This window comes from Podarcis cretensis, assembly GCF_951804945.1.
Source record: "Podarcis cretensis genome assembly, chromosome: 17".
In the NCBI taxonomy this organism is placed as follows: Eukaryota; Metazoa; Chordata; class Lepidosauria; order Squamata; family Lacertidae; genus Podarcis; species Podarcis cretensis.
The window spans coordinates 102,785-125,241 of NC_137187.1; the positions used below are offsets into that span (position 1 = coordinate 102,785).

A 22,457-nucleotide genomic window follows, 5' to 3' on the forward strand; every position below is an offset into this window, starting at 1 on the left:
TGGGAAACTGCACAGGCCAGCCCTAGTGTGTGGATTCTTCCTCCGTCTTGTCTCTCTTCAGATCCACAAGTGCTCTACCACTTCATCGACACTTCAGAAGTGGCACCCTGGGTATATAAGCTGGTGGCGTCCAGCCCTTCAGAAAGGAGGCAGGTACTTACTCCACAAATGGATCAGATCTGGAGCCAGACTATTCTCCGTGTGGCTGTTGCACATTCAACCTCCACTTCCCTGCTTTTTCAGTCATGGATGTTTCTTGCTATTCGGCTGCTTGCTGTCCAGCTGTGGGCGAAGCTTGACAAGATGCCTCCAGCCTGAGTTTGGGAAGGTTTTGAAGCTCCCACCATGGTCCTTCACCAAGAGGAACAGACAGCAGCCACCCCATAAGAAGGGAGCAGCCCCCCCAAGAGACGAGAGCATCTCTATACTCCCAAGTATCTGTTTCTTTAAAACATATTAGCATTTTTTCTTTTGTTTTATTATTATTTTTGCTTTTAAATTACTTTATTGAACTTAAAAAAATAACACAAAATCAAAATTATCCATAACAAATAAACATCAAAGAATTGTCAATATCAATCACACTCGATCACAGTCGTCTTCTAGTTCCATTGACTTCCCGCCAACTCCATCTAGCTTTAAATGTATATTTATCTAGCGCACTGTGTCTATTTTAACTAATTGCTTAGCCCAAGATACTGTACTTTCTTAAACTTGTTTGATGTATAACAGAAGCTATTCAAAGGCTGCCACAGACTTTATGTTGTTGCAATCTTTTATGTAATTTTTAACCCCATTTATTGAAAAATCATTAATGTTTTCATTTATTTTCTAAATTACAGTAGTAGCACCAATGAAACAACAAATTGTCCAACAACAAACAACTAAAATTTGTCCTGGTATTTGTACAGACTTGTATCATTATAATAAAGTTTAATTTTTTATACTTTTTATTAGTTTTACATTTTTAATTTTACATTAAAACATAAGGTACAATAATAAAATACATAATTCTCTGACTTCCTTCCTCCCCTCCGTGGCCACTAGCATTTTCTTCTGCATCTCATACCAACCTCCATTTATCTATAAAACTCAAGTCTTAGCCATAGCCTTTTTTACATTGAATGTGTTATTGTAGTCCTCAGTGGCGTAGCGTGGGGGGTGCAGGGGGGGCCGGCCGCACCGGGCGCAACATCTGGGGGTTAGGGAAATCCACGGGTTAGGGGGCGCAAATCCACGGGTTAGGGGGCGCAAATCCATGGGTTAGGGGGCGCAAATTACTTGCCTTGCCCCGGGTGCTGATAACCCACGCTACGCCACTGGTAGTCCTGCATGTTTTTAACTGTTTACAATGTTCTTTCAAATAAATTTCCCAATCTTTATTAAAGTTTTTATCATCCTGGTTTCCAATTTTTCCAGTCATTTTCACTATTTCAGCATAGTCCAACATTCTTGTTATCCACTCTTCTTTTGTAGAAATCTTCTGGTCCTTCCAGTTCCGGGCTAAGAGCATCCGGCTTGCAGTTGTAGCATACATGAACAATCTTTTCTGCTCCCTTGGAATCTCTGCACCTAAAATTCCTAATTAAAAAAGCTGCTGTTTTTTTAACAAGTGTTATTTTAAACATTTTTTAACTCATTATAATTTCCCAGTATGCTTTTATCTTTTTACAACTCTACCACATATGATAAAAGGTGCTCTCTTTTTCTTTATATTTCCAACATATATTTGAACTATTATACATTTTTGCTAGTTTCCTGGCAGTTAAATACCATCTATACGTCATTTTCATATAGTTTTCTTTTAATGTACCTCATGCCGTAAATTTTAAATCTTTCCTCCACAACTTCTCCCATGCAGTTGTATATTATAACCAAAATCTCTTGTGCATTGTATCATTACCAATTTAACCTCTTCATCCTTAATATCCTATTCTAGTAACATCTTATACATTTTAGACAGCGTTTTTACATTATTTTCTACCAGTTCCTTTTCAAACCTTGACACTTCATTACTAAATCCATTCCTTTTGTCAGTTTTAAATACATCATTTAATTGGTGATTACAGTATAATATTACTGATTATAATAAAGTTTCATTGAATTATTTCTAAAGGTCTCCTTTGGTGGTTTCCTTCTGTGATCTAAGCCAGGGGTCTGCAACCTTTAAGACAAAAAGAGCCACTTGGACCCGTTTCCGAAGAAAACAAAAAAAACTGGGAGCTGCAAAACTCGTCATTATAAAAATAACTTTTTTGTCACTTTTTAATTATTTCTTTGTTTGACCCCTCAGAATTACTCCTCCTCATAGAAATAAACGTTAAATTAACAAGTTACCTTTTTTTGTGTGTGTGTGTTCTTCACTCCCCTTCAAAACAGTGACCAGCGTACATGCCCCCTTTCAATGCAGTGACCAGCATACATGCCCCTTACAATGTAGCGGGCGGGCAGGAAGGTGATGTCGGGACGGTACGTGACTAACGCACGCACTGCCCCCATGCGACGTCACAGCCAGTACAGCGCCCGCCACAGTGGGGAGTGTCGGGGCGCACAATGCACCTCCTCCCCTCGCTAGTATCCGCCCCGGAGCCGCGGCAAAGGTGTAAAAGAGCCACATGCGGCTCCGGAGCCGCGGGTTGCAGACCCCTGATCTAAGCCATTGTCTCTCAACCTTGGACCTCCATCATCCCTGACCACTAATCCTACTAGCTAAGGATGATGGGCATTGTAGTCCAAAAACAGCTGGAGGCCCAAGGTTGAGAAGCACTGATCTAAACAATTCATATATTCGATAAACATTTGCCATGTATTCAGTGTTCAGATCCTCCCCTTTCTTCCAGGATCTGGGCAATCTGCATCCGTGCAGGTGTTAACAGAAATGCTGGAAGCTCATTATTGGGCTAACCTTGAGTGATCAAGAGTCTTAATTCCTAGCAGCATCACTGCAGGAGACAATTTAACCACCATGTTACATACTAAGTTATTTTTTTAAAATACATTGCTCCAGAAAGTTTTAATGTTATCACAGTGCCACCACACATGGATATAAGTACCTTTAACAGCACATTTCCCTCAACAATTGGGGCCAACTTCTTTAGCTATCTAGGATAGCCTTACTGGTGCATAATGCCACCTGTGCAATAACTTTAACGCAGACTCCTGGATTATGACAGAAACTGATTTCACTGTCAGACCACAAGGCGGCCTATTTTTCATTAGTTATTTGAATTTCTAGGTCCATTGCTCAGGGCATTTCTAGGTCCATTGCACTTAAAAGATTGCCATATTCAGGGGCTATTAGGGCTGTATACATTGAAGACACTATCTCCTTAAACAATTGAAAAGTTAACAAAAATGTCTTCTAAAATTGTCAGATTCTTGCATGCCTGGGCAGAGATATCTGGTTTTAAAAGGAATCCTAAAGCTGATTAAGGTGATATCACAATCATTTGAGATTTGGTAGATTGACAAGGAAAAGTTCCCTTCATGTGGGAATACCATTTACATTAAAACATTTCAGCTGTTCTGTTCCCAACTGCTCCAATCCGGCCATGCCCCCTGCCTTCTGAAAAGACAGGTGGAATCGGTGGGGTGGGGTGTGAGAGGAGAGACCAGCAGGACCAGCTTTAAAAACTTCTGATTTCCATATGGTCACTGTATCACATAGGAAGGGGTTTGTGTTTCAGCAAGCACAGTTAGCAAGAAAAGACCTGCTCTATAGATTGGTTCTGAAAGTTCTGTTTTCACACATGGTTTCCCCTTCAGCTGGTGGATTAGCGCCATCAAGTTTTTAAATTGAAAAAGCATTCTACTAGGTTCAGAGATGTGGGATTCAGAATCTGCCCCCACAAACACTCCCATATACAGTTCCAGCTCCCAGCCATGCCCTCTTCCCTTCATGTATAAACTTGTCTGTTGTGTGTTGCCATATTTTGAATTGCTGAGGCATAATTACAATTGGCAACACTGGAAGAGAAATAAAAAGCTCAGTTGGTTCTCTTCTTTGGTAACACCCCTGAATCATTTTCCTCCTCTGTTCCACCAATCTTTGTGGGAATAATAAATACTGCACTGACCTATGCAGGATTGCTGTAAGGATTTCTGAGATAATGCACGTGAAAGCTCAACACAGTAAATGTATGCCTTTTTTCTGTCATGGTGGAGCACAGACATTTTGATTTCATTTAAAAAAATGTTTCTGGTTGCTTGGTGTTAATTTTTAATTTTTTCCTTTCTGTGGTTGCTCTGTTTAGTTGCTTCACGTCAGCTAGTCTTTAGGATTCAAGACATAAACCTATACATGCTTACTCAGAAGTGTCTTACTATGTTCAGTTGGGCTTACTCACAGGTGAGTGTGCATAGGTTTGAAGACTTAGCTGCCATCCCAGGTTACCTGTAAAATTCATATCCAGACTGGATATTGAATGCATCTTCTCTCTGTCAACATGAACACATGTTGATGTGTGCACACTGCAAGTCCCCATGCAATACAGAGGTGGCCTTTTTGCATACTAAGGGAAGAAAGCTTGTTTCGAACTGTATATTGTAAGGCAATAATGTTTCTCCCAACCATATCTATTTTAAACTTTATTTCATTCCATTTATCTGTTGGAGATAAATGGGTTGTACCTAATCCCTTTCCTCACACGTTTTTCCTTCACAAGAAACCTGTAAGGTAGGTTTGGCTGTGAGGTTGTAATTGGCTCAAGGTGACCATGTAAGCTTCATGGGGAAGCCAATATCTGAGTGTGTTATTATGTAGGGGGCAACACAGAGCTCACACAACGATCCTTGGTATCAGAACTGGAATGCTAAAAACAGGTAACCTCTTGAAAGTTCCAGAGGGCACAAAACACCACAGTTTGATTTTTGTGTGCTTCATTGCATGAGGGCCACAAAGTGGTGTGTATTGGAGTTGTATTTAGAAGTCAGACTTTGCACTTTTTCCAGATAAAGCAAAATTTTGCCCACACCATCACCTCCATCTCACTAAACCGGTGGCAAAGTGGGGTGCCAATCTGTGGCTCATCTCAGGTACCAAAATGTCTTGTTCTAGCCCTGACAGCTGGTGCACGCACTGTACAAAGAGGTGAGTTTTCTTTGGGCAGTAAATAACAGCAGAATGCAATCAGGTCATTCTCAACACTTACTCAACATTAGATAGACTGTGAGCAGATGTTTCAGCAAGTCATGCACACGGTCAGGGTTCTATTGGGAGAGCACTTCACATCCCCAAACAACAAATTTTACAGGCTTTTCTCGAAATGCCCGCCTTTGGCGTCTCCTGTCTCCATGGCTCAGGTGATTCTCAAGGCATTATGAATACTACGGGCATTGTACACATTCAAAATGAAAAGTATATGCTTACTTTTTGTATACTAGAACCTGTAGGGCAGCTTGAATATTCAGTGTATCTGATGTTGCATTTTGAATCTGACAAGGCCCAAGGTAACTGAACAACTTCCAGATATGTCAAATTACTACTTGGCTAGTTATATTGCATGCCCATCCATCCAGGGTCTATTTTTATTTCTTATCTAACTTTATGAAGTTGTATCACAGTTGATTGTTAACCATTCAGGCATGTTGTAGTAGTGAAAGTAATAGTGTCGTTGGCATATAGTAAACAAAGGGATTTATGCTACCAGCTAATCTCAAACATATGGTTTGGGGAGAGACATATGGTGTTCTTCAGATAAAGAACACATCCTTGTCTTACCCTTGCCTTTATTAGAATGGAGTTGGTAAGATTTACCTTGGGATTACATGTAATATCTGTTTTTGGTGTTGTTGTTGTTGTTTTAAAAGCTGTCCCTAGAGTTAATCTCTTTTGAATCAAAAACAGACTTAAGATATACAGTAGAGATAATATAGTTTTCCTGTTTGATGTTAGAAAATACAGGCTGAAAAATATTTCAGCCCTCTGCTTCCTGGCACAGAAACATGAATCTTACCATATTGGCCCAAATATAAGCCACACCCAAATATAAATATAATTCGGGGGGGGGGGGGAGAGGAGAGAGAATACCCAAATATAAGCCGCTCCCTTAAAATTCTGCGGGCACTCACACCCATTCTGTTTTACCGTATGTCTGTTTCAGCAGCGGTATCATAAAACCCAATTTTTGTAGGGTTGCAAAACTTTTCATGGTCAAAATTTGGAAAAAAAGTGAGGCCCCTGACACTTATATTCAGACCAATACAGTAATAGTTTTTATATAGAATTCCCTGATCACATCCATGTCCACCCAGTGCTTTTTGGAGTCCTGCCTTTCCTGTATCTATTTGTTCTATGCAATACTAGGAGGCCATGGAGCTGAGATTCTTGCGCAATGGGGTTGGACCTTTGAGTTGAGGGTAGTGAAGGTTTTTGGAAACACCATCGGAAAATCTAGAGGACGTTTATTTCTTATCATTGCCTTTGGTCCATCCTGGCAGGGAAGTGATGTGGTCTGTAACCGTGTACTGGGCAGTTTGCAGCTGTAATTCTTGTAAAAGTTATGTTTAATGTGCATAAAAAGCTATGCTTGTGTGCCTCGTGTATGAAACTTAATAGTTTACATTTGCAGAGAACTGTAGCAAGCGCAAAAGGCGCATGCACGAAGCTGTGAAAAAAGGGTGGAGTCTTTTTTTCAATATTATGTAAACTGAACTCATCCCTGGATCTCTCTCTGAGGCTGCCAGCATATTGAAGAAGCAAGTTGCTTATGTGAATCTCTCTCTGAGGCCAGAGAGAATAAGTAAGAACCCTAAATAAAACTGGACTCCATTGCTGGTTGCTTAACAGCAGCGTATTGATTTGTATTTGCAACTTTTTTTGGCGACAAGCTTCAAGATAGTTTGCAGGAAACCCTCGAACTCCTTCCTTGGTGTGGAGCTTAGTGATGCCTACTCGGCACAAGCTCCAGAGCAGGGGATTCCCCAAATCCAGAGGGGGCATCCCTCAGAAGCCCCGTTCTCCAGGGCGGCGCCAGGAAGCCACGGAGCTGGGACCTTGGCAGGGCAGCGCCGCCGAAGGCTTGCCAAGTAAGACTCCTCAAGGGCGGGCAGCCTTCTTTGGGATCCAGCTAGCCCCGACTTTTGGAGAGCGTGCGCACAGCCGAGCGGGGCTGGCTCGCCCTTCATAAGCATGCACACGATCGGGCTACACCTCTTTCTCCCGCCGGGAAGCGGCCCTGGCAGTCCTGCGCGGCGAGCTCTCCTTCCGAGGGAAGCGCGCGTCCAGGCCAGGCTCGCCTTGGCTCCGAGGAGCAGGCCCAGGCAGGCAGGGCGGTCGGGCGGGGCGCTGCCGCCGCTGTCCGGGGCACAGGAAGCGGAAAGCGCCGCTGCAGCCGCCGAGTCGGAGCCTGGAGCTGAGCCGGGCGCGCTCCGTCCACCGGGAGCTGCAGGATGGCACGGCGGCGGGCGAGAGGTCGGTCGCCTTCTTCCTCCTCCTCCCTCTCCTTCGCCCCGGGCAGGGACCCGTCCGCCAGCCCCTCCGGCCTCTGCCTCTCGCAGGGAGCGCGGCAGCCCAGCTCCCCCCGACTGGACTTTCGGGCACCCGGGAGGGAAAGCGCCGCTCCGTGCGCCAGCCTCTCACTTGCGCCGGAGGAGCAGGCCTGACTGCCGCTTCCCACGAGGCTGGGGGGGGGGGCTCTTCCAAACCGGGGGGGGGGGCGGCAGCTTCTGAATTTGTGTTGCTTGAGCTCTGGGCTAGAACAAGTTGTCATCCGCTTTGCAGAGTAACCCACTGGGCTACTTTTTCTGCTAGCTTGGACGCATCCTTGCCATTGCATCTGGGCATGGCTTGCTTTTACCTCATGCTACAGACTGGTGCCAACTCTGGGGGTGCAGGCAGCATTAGCTGAGGCACCCCGTTTAATGGGTGGAGATGTACCCTGATCTGCAGGGATCTGTAGGGAGAAGGGCAGCGATGAGTGCCTTCTGGTTGGGGCTCTGTTGCTTGAAATTGCCTTGGGCACCTGGCAATGGACCCCCAGCCCCAGGGGCCTTTTGCAAGGCCAGCAGGAAGCATGCAGGGCTGAGCGTGGCTGCTGCCTTCAAGCTGCAGTGTGCAACACCCACCCACCCTTCTCCACCCTTCCTGGGACAGTTGGGACCCTCTCCTGGAAAGTGAGAGCACTTTCAAGGAGCAGCATCCATCTGCTGTTTCTGCTTTCAAGCTGGGCAGGCAACAGTTTGGTCGGCTTGGCCAAGGCTATTCAGCTGCCTTTGCCATGCAGCTGCCAAACAACTTCCAGCCGTCTTCCCAACTTTGGAAGCTGGGAAGGACAGGGAGCGTGACTAACTGGATGCTGCTGGCATGGGAGGTCTCCAGGTTGACCCTTCGCGCCACCTTAGCCAGGTTGCTGGCAACCACTTCCTACCCTTGGAGCTTTGGACGGGAAGATTCCTTCCCACTTTCAGCAGGGACAACTGTGTAGTTGCCGAGATGATCTCCACCCAGCTCTGCAGCTCCAGAGTTGGGAGGAATGCTGGCTGCCTGTCGTGCTTACCAGGAGGTGCCACTGCAAGTTGCCATAGTGAGCCTGGCGAGGGGAATTGTTGAAGGCTGGTTCCTCCCACATTCCTTCCTTTACAGGCACAGTTACTGCAAAGTGAATGGTGTTTTAGGGAGTCATTAACCAAAATAGGCTAATTCCAGGCAAAAGCCTTGAGCAACACCCTATCCTGGAGGTTGCTTGGAAACTTGGGCAGACGTCTAGTGCTGGTTACGATTTGGGATTGCAAGATTTCTTGCAGTAATGCTAGGTACTTTCTAAAGCCGTTGTTTGATTGTATGAGTGAGTTCCATGTAGGAAATGCAAAAATATCAGCATGAAAAGACAATGTAAGAAATCAATCCACTGCACAAATACTTAGCTACACTGTGGGTTCTGGGTTATACACCAGTGTGTCTCAGAATCTGCTTAGATATTATGCATAGAATTAGGTTGCATGAAACCAGTGATTCAACAGGTCTTTCCTACAGTAGGGAAAATATTCCCTTGATGAATGGAAAGTGTGTTGCCCCGTAAAACTCTGGTGTTAAGTAAAAACAAGCTGTTTGATGCAAGTTCGAAAATACTGCATCTATAAGGTAGCCCTGTGTGCCAATTTAATAGTCTCAGTTGAGACTGCTTAGCTGGAAAAGACTGTAAAGCCTGAAGGAAGAAATCAGTTATGTTCAATTTTAGGAAGGGAATATCCTTCAAAAACCTCTGAGCTTGTGCTGTTGGGTGCCTTTAGTAATGTATTGTTGTGAGTTACATCTGCCTAAGAAGAATATTACTACACTTTATTTTCATTTATTTGCATAACTTATTTACACAGTATCCTTAGTTAAAAGTAATGTCATGGTGGTTCACAAAATATACAGCTATAGCACCCAGGGTTTGGGAAGGAAGGTGGAAAAACCTTACAAATGCCTAGGTGAGTTGATGTTTTGCCTCTTGCTGTAAATCTGCTGAAATAGCTGGTGCCTGATGGAACTCGGAAGGGAAATCATTCCTCAAGGTGGGTGCCATCACAGCTGCTGTCTGGACCACTTAGGTAATAAGCTAAATTGGGCATCATCAAGATGCAGCTTGTCTCGTTTTACCAGCTGACTACAGAAATGGTGGTAGAAGAGATACCTAGTTCCATTTCATTCAAAAGCTTATAACAGAAACAGCTCCAGAGAGGTTGATATGTTAGTCTGTTAAAGCAATCAGGGGGAAAATGTCTTGTGTGACTTCAAAGACCAACTGAAAATTTATTGTGCCATAAGCTCTCATGGAGAAGAGCGATTCAGCTCTAGTGCTCAGTGTTTAATTCTTGGGGGTGCCAAGCAATTCTGCTTTTCAGCAGAGGGCAGCAGCTGCAGCTGCAGTCCAGCATTACACACAAAAGTTGCAGATGGATGTTAATAAATGGTGGCAAAACAGACTCGGGTTTGGTTAGGGTGCTTTTGCGTATAGAATAGAGACTGGAATAAGCAGCGCAAACACTTTTCCCCAGAAGTTCTTTATGAAAGCACTAATATTAACAATGTTAGAATCTTAAGCAACATTAATGCATCTGATGTCCATGAAACCTTATAGTAACAGTGCAGTCCTTTACTCAGAAATAGAATCATAGAATTGTAGATTTGGAAGGTAGGCAAAGGGTCATCCAGTCTAACCCTCTGCAGTGCAGGAATCAAGATACTAGATACATTAGCTCACGTACTGCTTCTTTGCTGAGTGAATTGCAGGTGACCACCCAGTGTGAGAATAAGCAGCACTTGAACCCATGGCCTTCAGAGATGCTGGCAAGCTCTTTAACCGCCAGACCACTTTGCCTTTCATAGTTTTCACTATATTCATTGACACCAAATGTCACAAGATTATTTGTTGTTCTAATAAATATTTGTAATGCTTCCCAACCAATTTAACTCCTAAACTTTATATTTTTAGATTTTTAGTTAAGCTTCCAGCTTCCCTCTCCAATGCAGACCAAGGTGATTTCAGCGCTTTCTGTCATTGCCTACACTGAATCATATATTGGCTTAATAAACTAAGATATTGTCAGGGGCTCAGGAGCAGAGGCACAGGGAAGAGAGGAGATGGAGAGCGAAGGGGAAGAATCCGAGGGGAGCGTAGGAGAAGAGGACAGTGGACCGAGGGATTCCATGAGCCTCTCCAGCGAATCGGAAGATTCACAGAAGGGGGCGCCAGTGGCCAGGGGTAGGGGGTTCCCAAGGGGAACGCTCCAGGAGCAAGGGGGCAGCAGGGACTCCCAGAGCAGTAGTTGGAAATCAGGAGCAGCTTCCCCACCAGAGCAGAGTGGGGGGGAAGAGTCCCAAGGATCGGGGCCAGTGCATTCCCCACCAGGGAGAGAAGATGAGGCAGGGCTGACCACGCCTCCATCAGAAAGTCGGACAACGGAGGGGAGGTCAGATCCGGCCAGTATCCCGGAAGAGGGAAGCAGTGACCGAAGTAGTGTAACGGTTAGGAGAAAGGTCACTGGGTTGGCGCGAGAGGCAAGTTCAAATGTACAGGAGCGCGGGACAGCAGAGAATGAGGATTGGGAACCGGGTCCTAAAGCCCGCAGGAGGCAGGGGGAGGAGCTAAGCGACTCAGCGTCGGAAGAGTCCAGAAAGGGCAATGCCCCAGCGGGCAGGAGGACCCAGAAGAGGAGAGAGCAGCGGAAAAGGTGGAGCAGGGCTAGGATCTTAAACTGGTGTCAAAGGGGAGGAGACTCAGACGGGACTTCGCCGATCTAGGGTTTAAGATGTAGGGCTGCGCGCTGCGGCTTTGAAATGGAAATTGAACTTCAATAAAGACTTTTGTACATTACGACAGCCTAGCGTTGGTCCTCTGTGAGCTGGGACCTAGAGGCAGCTCTGACAGATATGAATGAGCCTTTTGCTTTTTACATGTAGCTCCTTTGCCCCTCCCTTTGTGATCTGAGCTGTCAAGTCAGGAAGCGTCAAAAGAACTATAGTTCCCCATTTAATCTGAACCGGGGGACTGCGGTTACCAGCCATGAAACAAGGCAAGATATAGAACCAAATTTAAACCATGGTTTACAGTGCAATTATATATGATAAGCAACTTAGCTCAGTTGGTTAGAGCATGGTGCAGACGTGTTCACTCAAAAGTAAGTCTCACTAAGTTGAGTAGAGCTTACTCCCAGAATAGCAAGTCTCGGATAATAGCCTGGCTTGTTCCAAATCATGCTTCAGACAAAATGGTAATTATGGCTAATTATAGACTTCTTGTTTTGATTGTTCATGACACAAAGGGAGGACCAAAAGAGCTATTTGCATGGGCAGAAGTCTTGTTGGTTCGTATCTCAGCTTACTGAGCAGAGATGATTATCCAAACCATTGTGGTCTGGTTCACACAGAATGCTGGTTCAGAGATGGTTTAGGTTGGCATGCATAGACCACAGTGAACCTTAAATTAGTTTGACATTTTACTTTTAGTTCTACCAGGTGATCAATAAGAAAGGCTTTGCTGCATTTCCTTAGCAGGTCCTGAGTGAGACAGCAGGGTTGTGTTTTGATTAGTGTCTCCAGAGTTCTGGCTGCAGCATTCTGATAACAGACCCTTCTCTTGGTTGTGACCCTCACTCTAAATGTATCCTGACTTTATACTGTCTCAGTGATTTTTTTTTTTAAAAAAGTTTATCCACCTTGTATGCAGTTTCTTTGCCCGCTACATGGTCATTTCATTTTTTGGTCTTATTTTATGTATGAGCCATTGTAAAACACAACCTTCCTTCAGTCGTCTCTCCCCCCCCCCCCCTTCAGTCATCTTTTGAACACATTAAACAAAACCAAAAGCTTTCGAAAATCGCAATGATTACTTCCTAAATTCAGATGCTGCCCTTCCAGTGTGCAAGGTAAAAATCACCAATCACCAAGATTAAGAAAATGCACAAGAGAAACCTCAAATTGAACAACAGCATGTTGCATGGTATAGTGCTATACTGATCAGAGTACAGCAGATCTAGGTGTGACTTCATCCTCTTTATTCATATGTTCAGATAGTTAAGGGCCAAATTGCATGGAAACTTCAGCAGATGTAACAATTGTCATCTCATCATGAGAAAAAATTCTACCTGGACGGCATTTTCAAGCCCGTTTCCCGGCTCTGTCTGGGAAAATCCAGACGTATGGCAGCCCTATTTTCAACACACAACTATTAAAGGCACCCCAGGTTCAGAGTGTTTGAATATTAATCCCCAAAAGCAGGAAAAGCACCACTGCAGGAGAACCTAGTATTTGTTTGTGTTTAATAGTCCATCTCATTATTAACATTTACTTTCCTAGGTTTATGTTGAAGATGCTTCCCTAGAACTGAAGACTGAAATTACTGTTCTCTCAAAATTTTGGGCGGATTATCGAAAATCGGAGTCAACCACCAAAACGCTTTCTTCGGACTTAGTGGCCTGCTTGGGTGCCCTTGTCTTCTGTTCCCCGGCTTCTCTTCCACCATGGATACTGAGTCAACCTACTCTGGATATTCCCACTATTCCGGTCACTCCAAAAAGGCCCAGAGACAAGGGTATGAATGCTTTTATCGCAGATCTGGTCTAGAATCTGCCTTCTTCCTTCAGTTGTGTAATGAAACTTTTGTACTGCTTGACACTTGTTTGTCTTGGTGAATGCTCCAGCACAAATCCACAAAAAGAGAGAACGGTCTATGGGAGAGCCCTGAATGCTTTCTTTGCTTATTGTGTCTCTGGTTCCACACAGGACTGGAATGGGGATAGCTGTGGCCCTTCAGATGTTCTTGGGAGTCCAGCATCCATCAGTACCAGCCAGCATGGCCAATGGTCTGGGTAATGAGAATTATAGTCCAGCAAAATCTGAAGGGCCACAGGTTCCCCACCCGTGATATAGGGGATAGGATGTTGCCTTTTCCTTATAATGCTTTTGACCCACATAGTCAGGATACCTCATTCCCTTTGCCATCTTCCATCATATTGCCACTTTCTGCAATACCTAAGGCCCCAGCTACACAATTCCCAGAGTTCCCTAGGAAGAGGGATTGACTGTTAGTGGAATTAGGTATCCCCTTAAGGTTGTGGCCCTGCATTTGCTGTAGCAGCAGAACCACTGCAAAACATTGCCCCCTGCTCCCAACTCAGTCTCCTCAGACAAATACCATGGTGAGGGGGATTCAAAGGCACCAAGAGATCAAGGCGAAACAACAGAGGCTTATTACCCCTCTCCTTTTCCCAACATAGGTCATTATGCAAGTGACCAAGGCTGTCTCATTGCCAAAAGTAGGTCTGAATCTCACTTGTAACAGAGCTAGAAAAGTTTCCTCCTCCAAGGGCGCCTGGAGTTGTCTTATAAATATTCCCTTTTAAAAATTATATTTTATTCCATTTCACCATTTTAAACAATTTTATATTTTCCCTTATTTTTGTTGACTTCCTACCCCATTTCCCAAGGAGTTGTTGTTTCTCCCCTTCTGCTGCATCCTGTATTCTATAATCAGATCATAACCACAATATTATAATCTAATTACTTCTGCTGCTCATAGCTCAAATCCTGCTCATGAGTTCATCATGCTGTAATCTTTGTTTAAATAGTCCAAAAAGGCATCCGTTCTTCCATAAGGCCTATAAATCTTCCTGTTTGCTGCAGAAGTTTGAAGTAGCCCAGTAGTTCCCAGTTAGGGGTCCAGGGACCCTGGGGGTCTGTGGAATGCACCCAGGGGGGTCTGCAGCCCCATCCCTTGCCTCTCCCAACTGATTTTTTTGTCATTTTTTGCATGGTAATATCAATTTTTCATGTTTGTTTTAGCACTGTTTATGTCTGTTTTGGCACTGTTCGATTTTTCAATATATTGGCCAAAATCAGTTTTGAAATCGCACTGCGATAACAATTTTGACCTGGCAATACGCAGCAATATATCACTTCTCACGCAAGGGAGAGCAGGCCAGCTGATTTCAAGGCACTGCCGATGTCACACAATGTTCTCAGCACACTGCTGATCTGAGCTGCCTTCCCTCACGCTGACGGAGAAAAGGGCAGCTGATCGCCCTCACTTCAAGGCACCGTGGCACTTCCTTCCCCTGGCACTGAGGCGGAGCAGCTTTCCTTCGTCAGCCCCTAATGAGGAAACAGATTAAGGATGAGCGACATCTGGTTTTCAACATCGTGCTATATCAGCAGCTAAACATTGTGATATTCTGCTACATCGCTGGACATATATACAGTGGATGCTCGGGTTGCGAATGTGATCCAGGCGGGATGCACGTTCGCAACCCGCAGCGTCCGCAACCTCACCGGCGCGTCTGTGCATGCGCGGGTTGCAATTTGCCGCTTCTGCACATGCACAAAGTGTGATTTAGCGCTTTTGTGCATGTGCGACCACCAAAACCCAGAAGTAACCCATTCTGGTACTTCCGGTACTGCCAAGGTAACTACCATAGAGTTATCAAAATTTTCAAAAAGTTGGGCGGGGGGAGTGTCCGTGGCTTGGCTTTTGAAAAATCGGGGGTCCTCAGTAATTAGCTAATTGGGAACCACAGACGTAGCATAATTCCCTGCCCCAGATTTTCTATAAAACGTATTTCCAAAGGGGCTTGCTGTAACTGGTGCTTGTTGATTTGAGTGATTCCTTTTAAAGTCCGTTTGAAGTTTGCAGAGCAAGAAACCGCTCTGTTTTCAGCAAGTGGTTTGAATTCAATCGGATTCCTGTAAAACTGGCTTCAGCTGCCCATCGGCTGATCTGTGCTTAGAACATGCCCCTTTGGAGACATGCTTCCAGCCCCAGTGGGGGTCCCTGTAAGGAACATTCCTGATAGCCCCTTTGTAGACGCCTCTGTTCCTTCCCCACGGCTGACATCACATAGAACGTTAGGAGTGCGGCAACTGGACATGGTGTGGCCTTGCAGGCCAAACTGGGACTTGTGCCAGGTTTAATTCAGCTTGTCCAGTCTACACTACATCTAACAATTTGTGGGGGTGGGAAATCCCAGAAGTGTCATTCTTCCAAGTGGTGTCCGTTATCAATGCATATCAAAATGACTATGTATTATAAAACAACTATTTAAACAAATTTTTCAGTCACATGTCCAACTTACCACATAAAAACAAGATTCCAAAGAATCTCTTGGGCTTCCCTCCTCCCCTTTGTGGGTCCTATTGTTAATCATTTCCTTCTGCATCTTTTATGATAATCCAACTTCTTTTACCTCTCCATTATGTCTAAAATTCACCATTAAACTACAAGTGGTATTCCAATCCTACTAATGATTTTAACTGTTTACAATGGTTTTTAAGGTAAGTTACAAATTTTCCCCATTCCTTATTAAATTTTTGGTCTTCCTGATTTCTGATTCTTCCGGTCATTTTGGCGTAATCCATCAACTTGATCTGCCATTCTTCTCTGCTAGGAGCTTTATCTTCTTTCCATCTCTAAACAAGCTTTTTTTCAACTCCTCACTCTCTCTGATCCACCTGGTCTCTCTCTATACTTTTTGTGCAGAATCACTTCCCAATGGCTTTTCTCGTAATCTGCGCCCTTCTCTCCATTCCACTAAGTTTCTCTCCCTTGGTTCCATGTCCATTGATCCATTTTTCCTTTTTCAACTTTGACAAAAGAAAAAAAAATATGACAGTTAACTGTATAGTTTCAGAAGTCCATAGGCCTCCTTGAATTTAGACATAGTCTCTCAGGGTTTCTGTGCTCCTTGACTTGCCTGAGTCTCTATCTGTTTTACTACAGGAGACGTAATTCTTTACAGGTGGGTAACAAGATACTTGTTTCAAGTGGTGTTGATTATCATTAAGGATCGAGCAGGAGTATTCTGAAACAAATAATTTTCTTTTCTGCCAACTCTCTCTGACCCTCCTCTTTCTTTACCTTTTGTGCAGAATCACTTCCCAGTAGCTGTTCCCTTAACTTGTACCTTCCCTCTATGTCACTTAAGTTTCTCTCTTTGAGTGCTGTCCTAACTCTCTTACTTTGTTCCCCATCCCTTGAAACAATAATCTCTACCAAGCAGTGGCATAGCATGGGGGGGGGGGCCTGAGGGGGCCATCGCCCTAGGCCCAGTTTATTTTTGGGGGGGAGGGCACATCATGGCGCCTTGCCGTGTCTCGAGCTGTTGTGTCCTTGAAGCAACAGGCGTGCAGCCTGGCCCCTGCCAACCCAGCACTGCTTTTGCGAGCGGCGCTGCTTGCAGGGAGGGCACCGTGAGCTATTGTGTTCTGTTCGCGGCTCCCTCCAGCTGGGAAGGGGAGCTTAGAAGAATGCCCAGCATCATTTTTGTGACTCTTGCAAAACAATGCTGGACTCACGGGGCACCGTCAGTGTGTCTGTTTTGCAGCACTAGGCAGGGCAAGGGTCGCTCCGGTGGCATGCCCTGCCCCCATAGCCCTCCCCACCCACGGCACATTTTTTTGAGGGGGCACAATGCCCACACACCCTTCCCCACGCCCCTGCCTGTCCCTAGTGGCAATCAGGGATGCAGTGCCCCTGCTACCAAGAAAGCGCGCTAACCCTGAGCCTTGCTCGGAAGAAATGTTAAAAGGAAAATACATATCCTTTGAAATGTAAGCTACCAAATAATGCAGTACACAGACACCATCAGTCAAAAGATCTGAATTTGTATTGGCCATCATTATATACCCGGAATAAGTGTTCTGGAATCTGTTCCTTCAGTGCTAGAGAGGAACACTTTCTTGCTTCTTCTAACCACCATGGTTAACTGCTAGTCACAGGGATGCCCAAGTGAGGAAGATAAATTAAGTCAGCAGCTGCTTTCGGTAAGTTACTGGCCAAAACCATAGTCAATCAAGTAAATGTTGGACTTGTAGGGTATTAGCTATTCTGCCTAATACTAAGGCTTCAGTATCTGAAGAAGTGTGCATACACACGAAAGCTCATACTAATAACAAACTTAGTTGGTCTCTAAGGTGCTACTGGAAGGAATTTTTTTATTTTGTTTCAAAAAAGGCCTCAGGCAGTTCTGAGGGAGGGAAAAGTTACTTTGTCATACGTAAATTTGTCAGCTCAAGAAACTAAAGAAAAGTTTTTTAAAAGAAATGAAATTATACCATTGAAATGCTGGGCTTTCCCCAGCTTGACAGCCCCAGTGCAGTACAACTTACCATATTTTTCGCTCTATAAGACGCACCAGACCACAAGACGCACCTAGTTTTTGGAGGAGGAAAACAAGAAAAAATATATTCTGAATCTCAGAAGCCAGAACAGCAAGAGGGATCGCTGCGCAGTGAAAGCAGCAATCCCTCTTGCTGTTCTGGCTTCTGGGATAGCTGCACAGCCTACATTTGCTCCATAAGACGCACACACATTTCCCCTTACTTTTTAGGAGGGAAAAAGTGAGTCTTATAGAGCAAAAAATACAGTACTGCCTGACCAGAAGTTGTCTGTCTTGGATATGTTTTGAACCTTGGACGAGAGAGAAATTTAAGATTTGGCTGCCAGCGATGGTTAGCGTATGTGTGGGTTGGTGCGAGATTCCAGTTCTGTACAGATGGGAGAATTTGAGCCTGCCAAGACTCTCATCCTGCTGCGGCTTCCCTGGTGGTGTGTGTGTGTGTGTTTGTGTATATAGACTTCTAAGTGAGAGCTGTCAACCAGATTCCAGAATATTTGAAGGGCTTGCCATGCAATGTCCTCAGAAGTGCTTGTTGGAGGCAGCAGATTATGGATGACCTGTTGCCAGTGAGGTCACCAAAGGTTAATGAAATAAGATCTCCTCAGATCTTCCTTACTGAGGTGATACTTCACAGCAATGCTATACCGCACTTCCTTCATAATCTTCTTAAACCTCCTGAGGAATTGGGTGGCTATGCAGCGTGGCCCTTTCTCTTCTTGGGAACACTTGAAAAGCCTTTGCATGTCAATTTATTTTATTTCATTGACATTTGTGTGTGTGTGTGTGTGTGTGTGTGTGCGCGCGCGCAGTGCTATTTCTCTAGAAAAAGAGGTGCCGGAACTCACCATGAACTCATTCTCTTAGAATATCAAGAGGTACTGGAACTGAGTTCTGACAAGTTCTGTCTGAAAAAATGTCCTGTGTATAAGTAAAAATATAAATATGTATGTCTGCTTTTATACTGTTCATTGAAGGACAGAACAATCAGCATGTGAAACATTTTCTCCTTTTTATTTTTTAAATGGAAAAAGAAGTCGGGACAGGCACAAATCACCACGAAGTAAAGATGGAAGCCGATCAGAGAAATCTGTTACCATTCAAGCACCAACAGCAGAGCCATTGCTGGGGAATGATTCTTCTCGGGCAGAAGAAGCTCAGGTAAGGAGTGAGGAAGGTGAGCAGCAGAATATGGGCTGCAGGTGCAGGATTTTGTGGGCAGTGAATATCTTGGCACCTTGCTATTATTACTGTTGCTGTAAATGTGTTTTTCAGGCTAATGTCATTTCAGGTGTGGCAGCAATATGCTTAGATTAACTCTTGATTTTGTTGCTGACATGCTCCTGATATGACATTTTTATGGCAAAGGCTGTCACAGAATTGCCTTGGAAGCTTTAGAAGCTATCAGCTGATCATGCCTACCTTCAAAGGTTGCAGACTGGGAATATTTAAATGTGCCTAAATGCTTTTGACCAATGCTCCAGTGTCCGGTTGTAATCTGAGTTATTCTTGACACAGGATGCTGCACTATAAATAGCACATATTTGAAAAATATTTTTCAACTGATGTGTCTGGGTGGACTGACTGCTAATGGCTTCCATAGGATCTGATGCTTTCTGACTGCAAACAAAAATAGCGCAACTCATTTCTCCTGTACCGCTCACTAGAGACTTCAGAACTCATTCACATTCTCTCTCTGTCTCTCTCTTTCTCTCTTACACACACTCTTCTGCCTTGTTGCAGTAATCTCTGGTGAGGCCCACTTGGATGGGAATCTTGTTATTTGAATCTAACAGATGTTCAGTTTCTTTGCCACTCCTGGTAAACCTGACTTTTAGACAAACAAGCCAACCAGGCCCTTAGTAGAGTAGTCAAACAACCAAATGTGTCTTGGACCTGACAGCCAAGGTAATTCATTTCAGAGTTGGACATGCATTTGAGAGATTGCCTCACCTCTGCCTCAGACTGCCTTGAACTTGCCTTGGGCGAGTCTTTTGCCATCTTTAAAAATAAGACTTCCAATGGCTTGCCTTAAAGAAAATGTGCTTTTCAGTTTTGGAAGGGCTGTGGAAAAGTTTACCAGTATGCAAGATTCACCTTGCATATGGCACCTTGCAAAAGTTCTCTAATCCAAAAATGTTTTGCAAATTGCTGAAGGGCAAAGGGGAAGCAGTGACTGGCCTATTGCCATCTTTCTGTGTAGTTTCATTGGCCTTTGGCTAAGATGACGTGGGGAGAAAGATCTACCAATTATATGTACCATTGGAAGTTTACTGCAATTTGCAGAGCACTGGAGTAAGCGAAAGACCTTTGGCAATCTAATTCCTAAATGGCAGCTCTATTTCAGATCCATACTTGGCAGACTAAATGTCTTGACACCTAGAACAGGAGTCCATGGGCACAGCACAACATTGGTGATGATACCTGACACTATATTTGGTAAACATTGCAAGATAAAAAGCTTCTGCCACTGGCTACTTGTTATGTCTACAGTGGCAAAGGAAACTTCCCAGGGAGTAGAGTGTTGGATGATCCAGGTTTAAATCCTCAGCCATGAAAATCCTTAGGGATGTTGATTAGCCCAAAGCTAATTATGCCCTATCTCAGAACTAGCTGATAGGATAAAATGGATGAGGGACAGAAACAATGGCAGCGTTTGCACAGCCTAAAAAACTAGACTGTCTATGAATAAGTCTGATGACTCCTTCCCTGGAGAGAATGGAATAAACAAACAGAACTCTTGGATTCCCATTTTGTGGCTCCCTAAGCCACAAACTTGAGCCATAGTTTGGTGCTGACTTGTTGATCATGGCTTGTTGGGGAGCAGCAAACCATGGTCCATGGTTCAGATGTAGTGGGAGGCCAAGACTTCCTGGTTTGTGTGTCCTGCTCACACTACAGGAGGAACAAAGTACTGTATGAGCTATCAGGCAATGTGTGCTCTGCTTGCTCTTAGTAAAAAGGTAAAGGGACCCCTGACCATTAGTCCAGTCGTGGCCGACTCTGGGGTTGCGACGCTCATCTCGTTTATTAGCCAAGGGAGCCAGCGTACAGCTTCCGGGTCATGTGGCCAGCATGACTAAGCCACTTCTGGTGAACCAGAGCAGCGCACGGAAATGCCATTTACCTTCCTTCCAGAGCGGTACCTATTTATCTACTTGCACTTTGACATGCTTTCAAACTGCTAGGTTGGCAGGAGCAGGGAGCGAGCAACGGTAGCTCACCGTGTCGCGGGGATTCGAAACGCCGACCTTCTGATCAGCAAGTCCTAGGCTCTGTGGTTTAACCCACAGCGCCACCCGCGTCCCTTCTTAGTAAACCATGCTAAACCCAAAAGATTGGCTTTATTGTGATGTGCAAACATGTATATTCTCCTAGGAGGAATGCAGGAATAATTATTTTTAACAATAGTGTATAATGATGACATCTCACAGGTTTTTTTGGTAATTAGTGTATTAGGCCTATTACAGTGGTACCTCGGGTTACAGATGCTTCAGGTTACAGACACTTCAGGTTACAGACTCTGCTAACCCACAAATAGTACCTCGGGTTAAGAACTTTGCTTCAGGATGAGAACAGAAATCGTGCGACGGCAGCGGGAAGCCCCATTAGCTAAAGTGGTACCTCAGGTCAAGAACAGTTTCAGGTTAAGAACGGACCTCCGGAACGAATTAAGTTCTTAACCCGAGGTACTACTGTAATTGTTCTTCCTCGTAACAATATCTTTTAACTATGTGACTCGTCAACTGACCAAATATTTTTTGACCACTTAGATGTCAAGTATAACTACTGAGGGATGAGTAACTGGCTGAGATGTTTCCCCCCATTTTAAAGTGAAGTATGCTCTTCACAAAAGTAAAGCTAACAGTGAGAGTATGGGAGGGAAGCTGTGTGGTTTACTGTTATCCCAGGTGGCTATGAGGACAGTCAACTGAGGAAATCGGGAAACATCCTATGGAAAGGCTTTTGCCTATTTCTCCAGGGCATCCTATTCAGTGTGGGAAAGCCATAAATGCAGAGGGCATAGCTTGCTCTGGTCTCTTGTCAGCTGTGTGGGTTCATAGGCCCATGCACCTTGGCTGGGGGATTGGAGGCCCTGAACCAGCCCTCTTCGCCTGCAAAACGAGGGCCATCTGAAAGTGTCCTGACTAGGAGTTGCTTATGAACGCGTTCTCTTCTTTTCTGCTTAGGATGACAACTGGGGTGAGACCACAACTGCCATCACAGGTACCTCTGAACATAGCATGTCCCAGGAGGACATTTCCAGGATCAGCAAGGACTTGGAGGACAGCGTTGGCGTAGAGTGCAAGCGCTATTTTCTCCTGACGTTGGCTGCTGTTCTGGGACTCCTCGTCTTCCTCACCCCTGTTGCCTTCATACTGCTCCCGCAGATCCTGCGGAGGACTGAGTTAGAGCCATGTGGCACGGCTTGTGAGGGACTCTTCATCTCTGTGGCTTTCAAGCTCCTCATCCTCTTGATTGGCACCTGGGCTCTCTTCTTCCGCCAGCCCAAGGCTGACCTCCCCAGGGTGTTTGTCTTTCGCACCCTCATTTTGGTCCTCTTATTTCTGCTGGTGTTTTCTTACTGGCTCTTTTATGGGGTCCGCATTTTGGAATCCAAGGACATCAATTACCAGGGGATTGTACAGTTTGCTGTGTCGCTGGTGGACGCTCTTCTTTTTGTCCACTATCTCGCCATTGTGGTGCTGGAACTGAGGCAGCTGCAACCAATGTTCACGGTCAAGGTGGTTCGATCGACCGATGGAGAATCACGCTATTATAGCCTGGGACACTTGAGGTAGGTCAAAGCAGATTTGGGAAGCCAGAGCAGCAATTTGCATTTAATCTCTACTTCCTGCTTTATTTTT

General features: G+C 44.8%; 1 protein-coding gene across 8 annotated transcripts in view; it reads left to right on the forward strand.

Annotated features, from left to right (window-relative positions):
* The window catches only part of VANGL1 (VANGL planar cell polarity protein 1), a 70,489-nt gene that overhangs the window by 2,592 nt on the left and 45,440 nt on the right, over window positions 1-22,457 (forward strand). For 4 of the 8 annotated variants that reach the window (XM_079960283.1, XM_079960290.1, XM_079960285.1 and 1 more), the window contains 3 exons: window positions 12,779-13,013; window positions 18,624-18,750; window positions 21,780-22,387. In XM_079960283.1, coding sequence (XP_079816409.1) covers window positions 12,943-13,013; window positions 18,624-18,750; window positions 21,780-22,387 — 806 coding nt within the window. In that variant the 5' untranslated portion in view covers window positions 12,779-12,942. Of the gene's footprint in view, window positions 1-7,263; window positions 7,412-9,508; window positions 9,532-9,561; window positions 10,460-12,778; window positions 13,014-18,623; window positions 18,751-21,779; window positions 22,388-22,457 lie in introns of those variants that run through there. The other 4 variants (XM_079960286.1, XM_079960287.1, XM_079960288.1 and 1 more) reach the window with 4 other exon arrangements.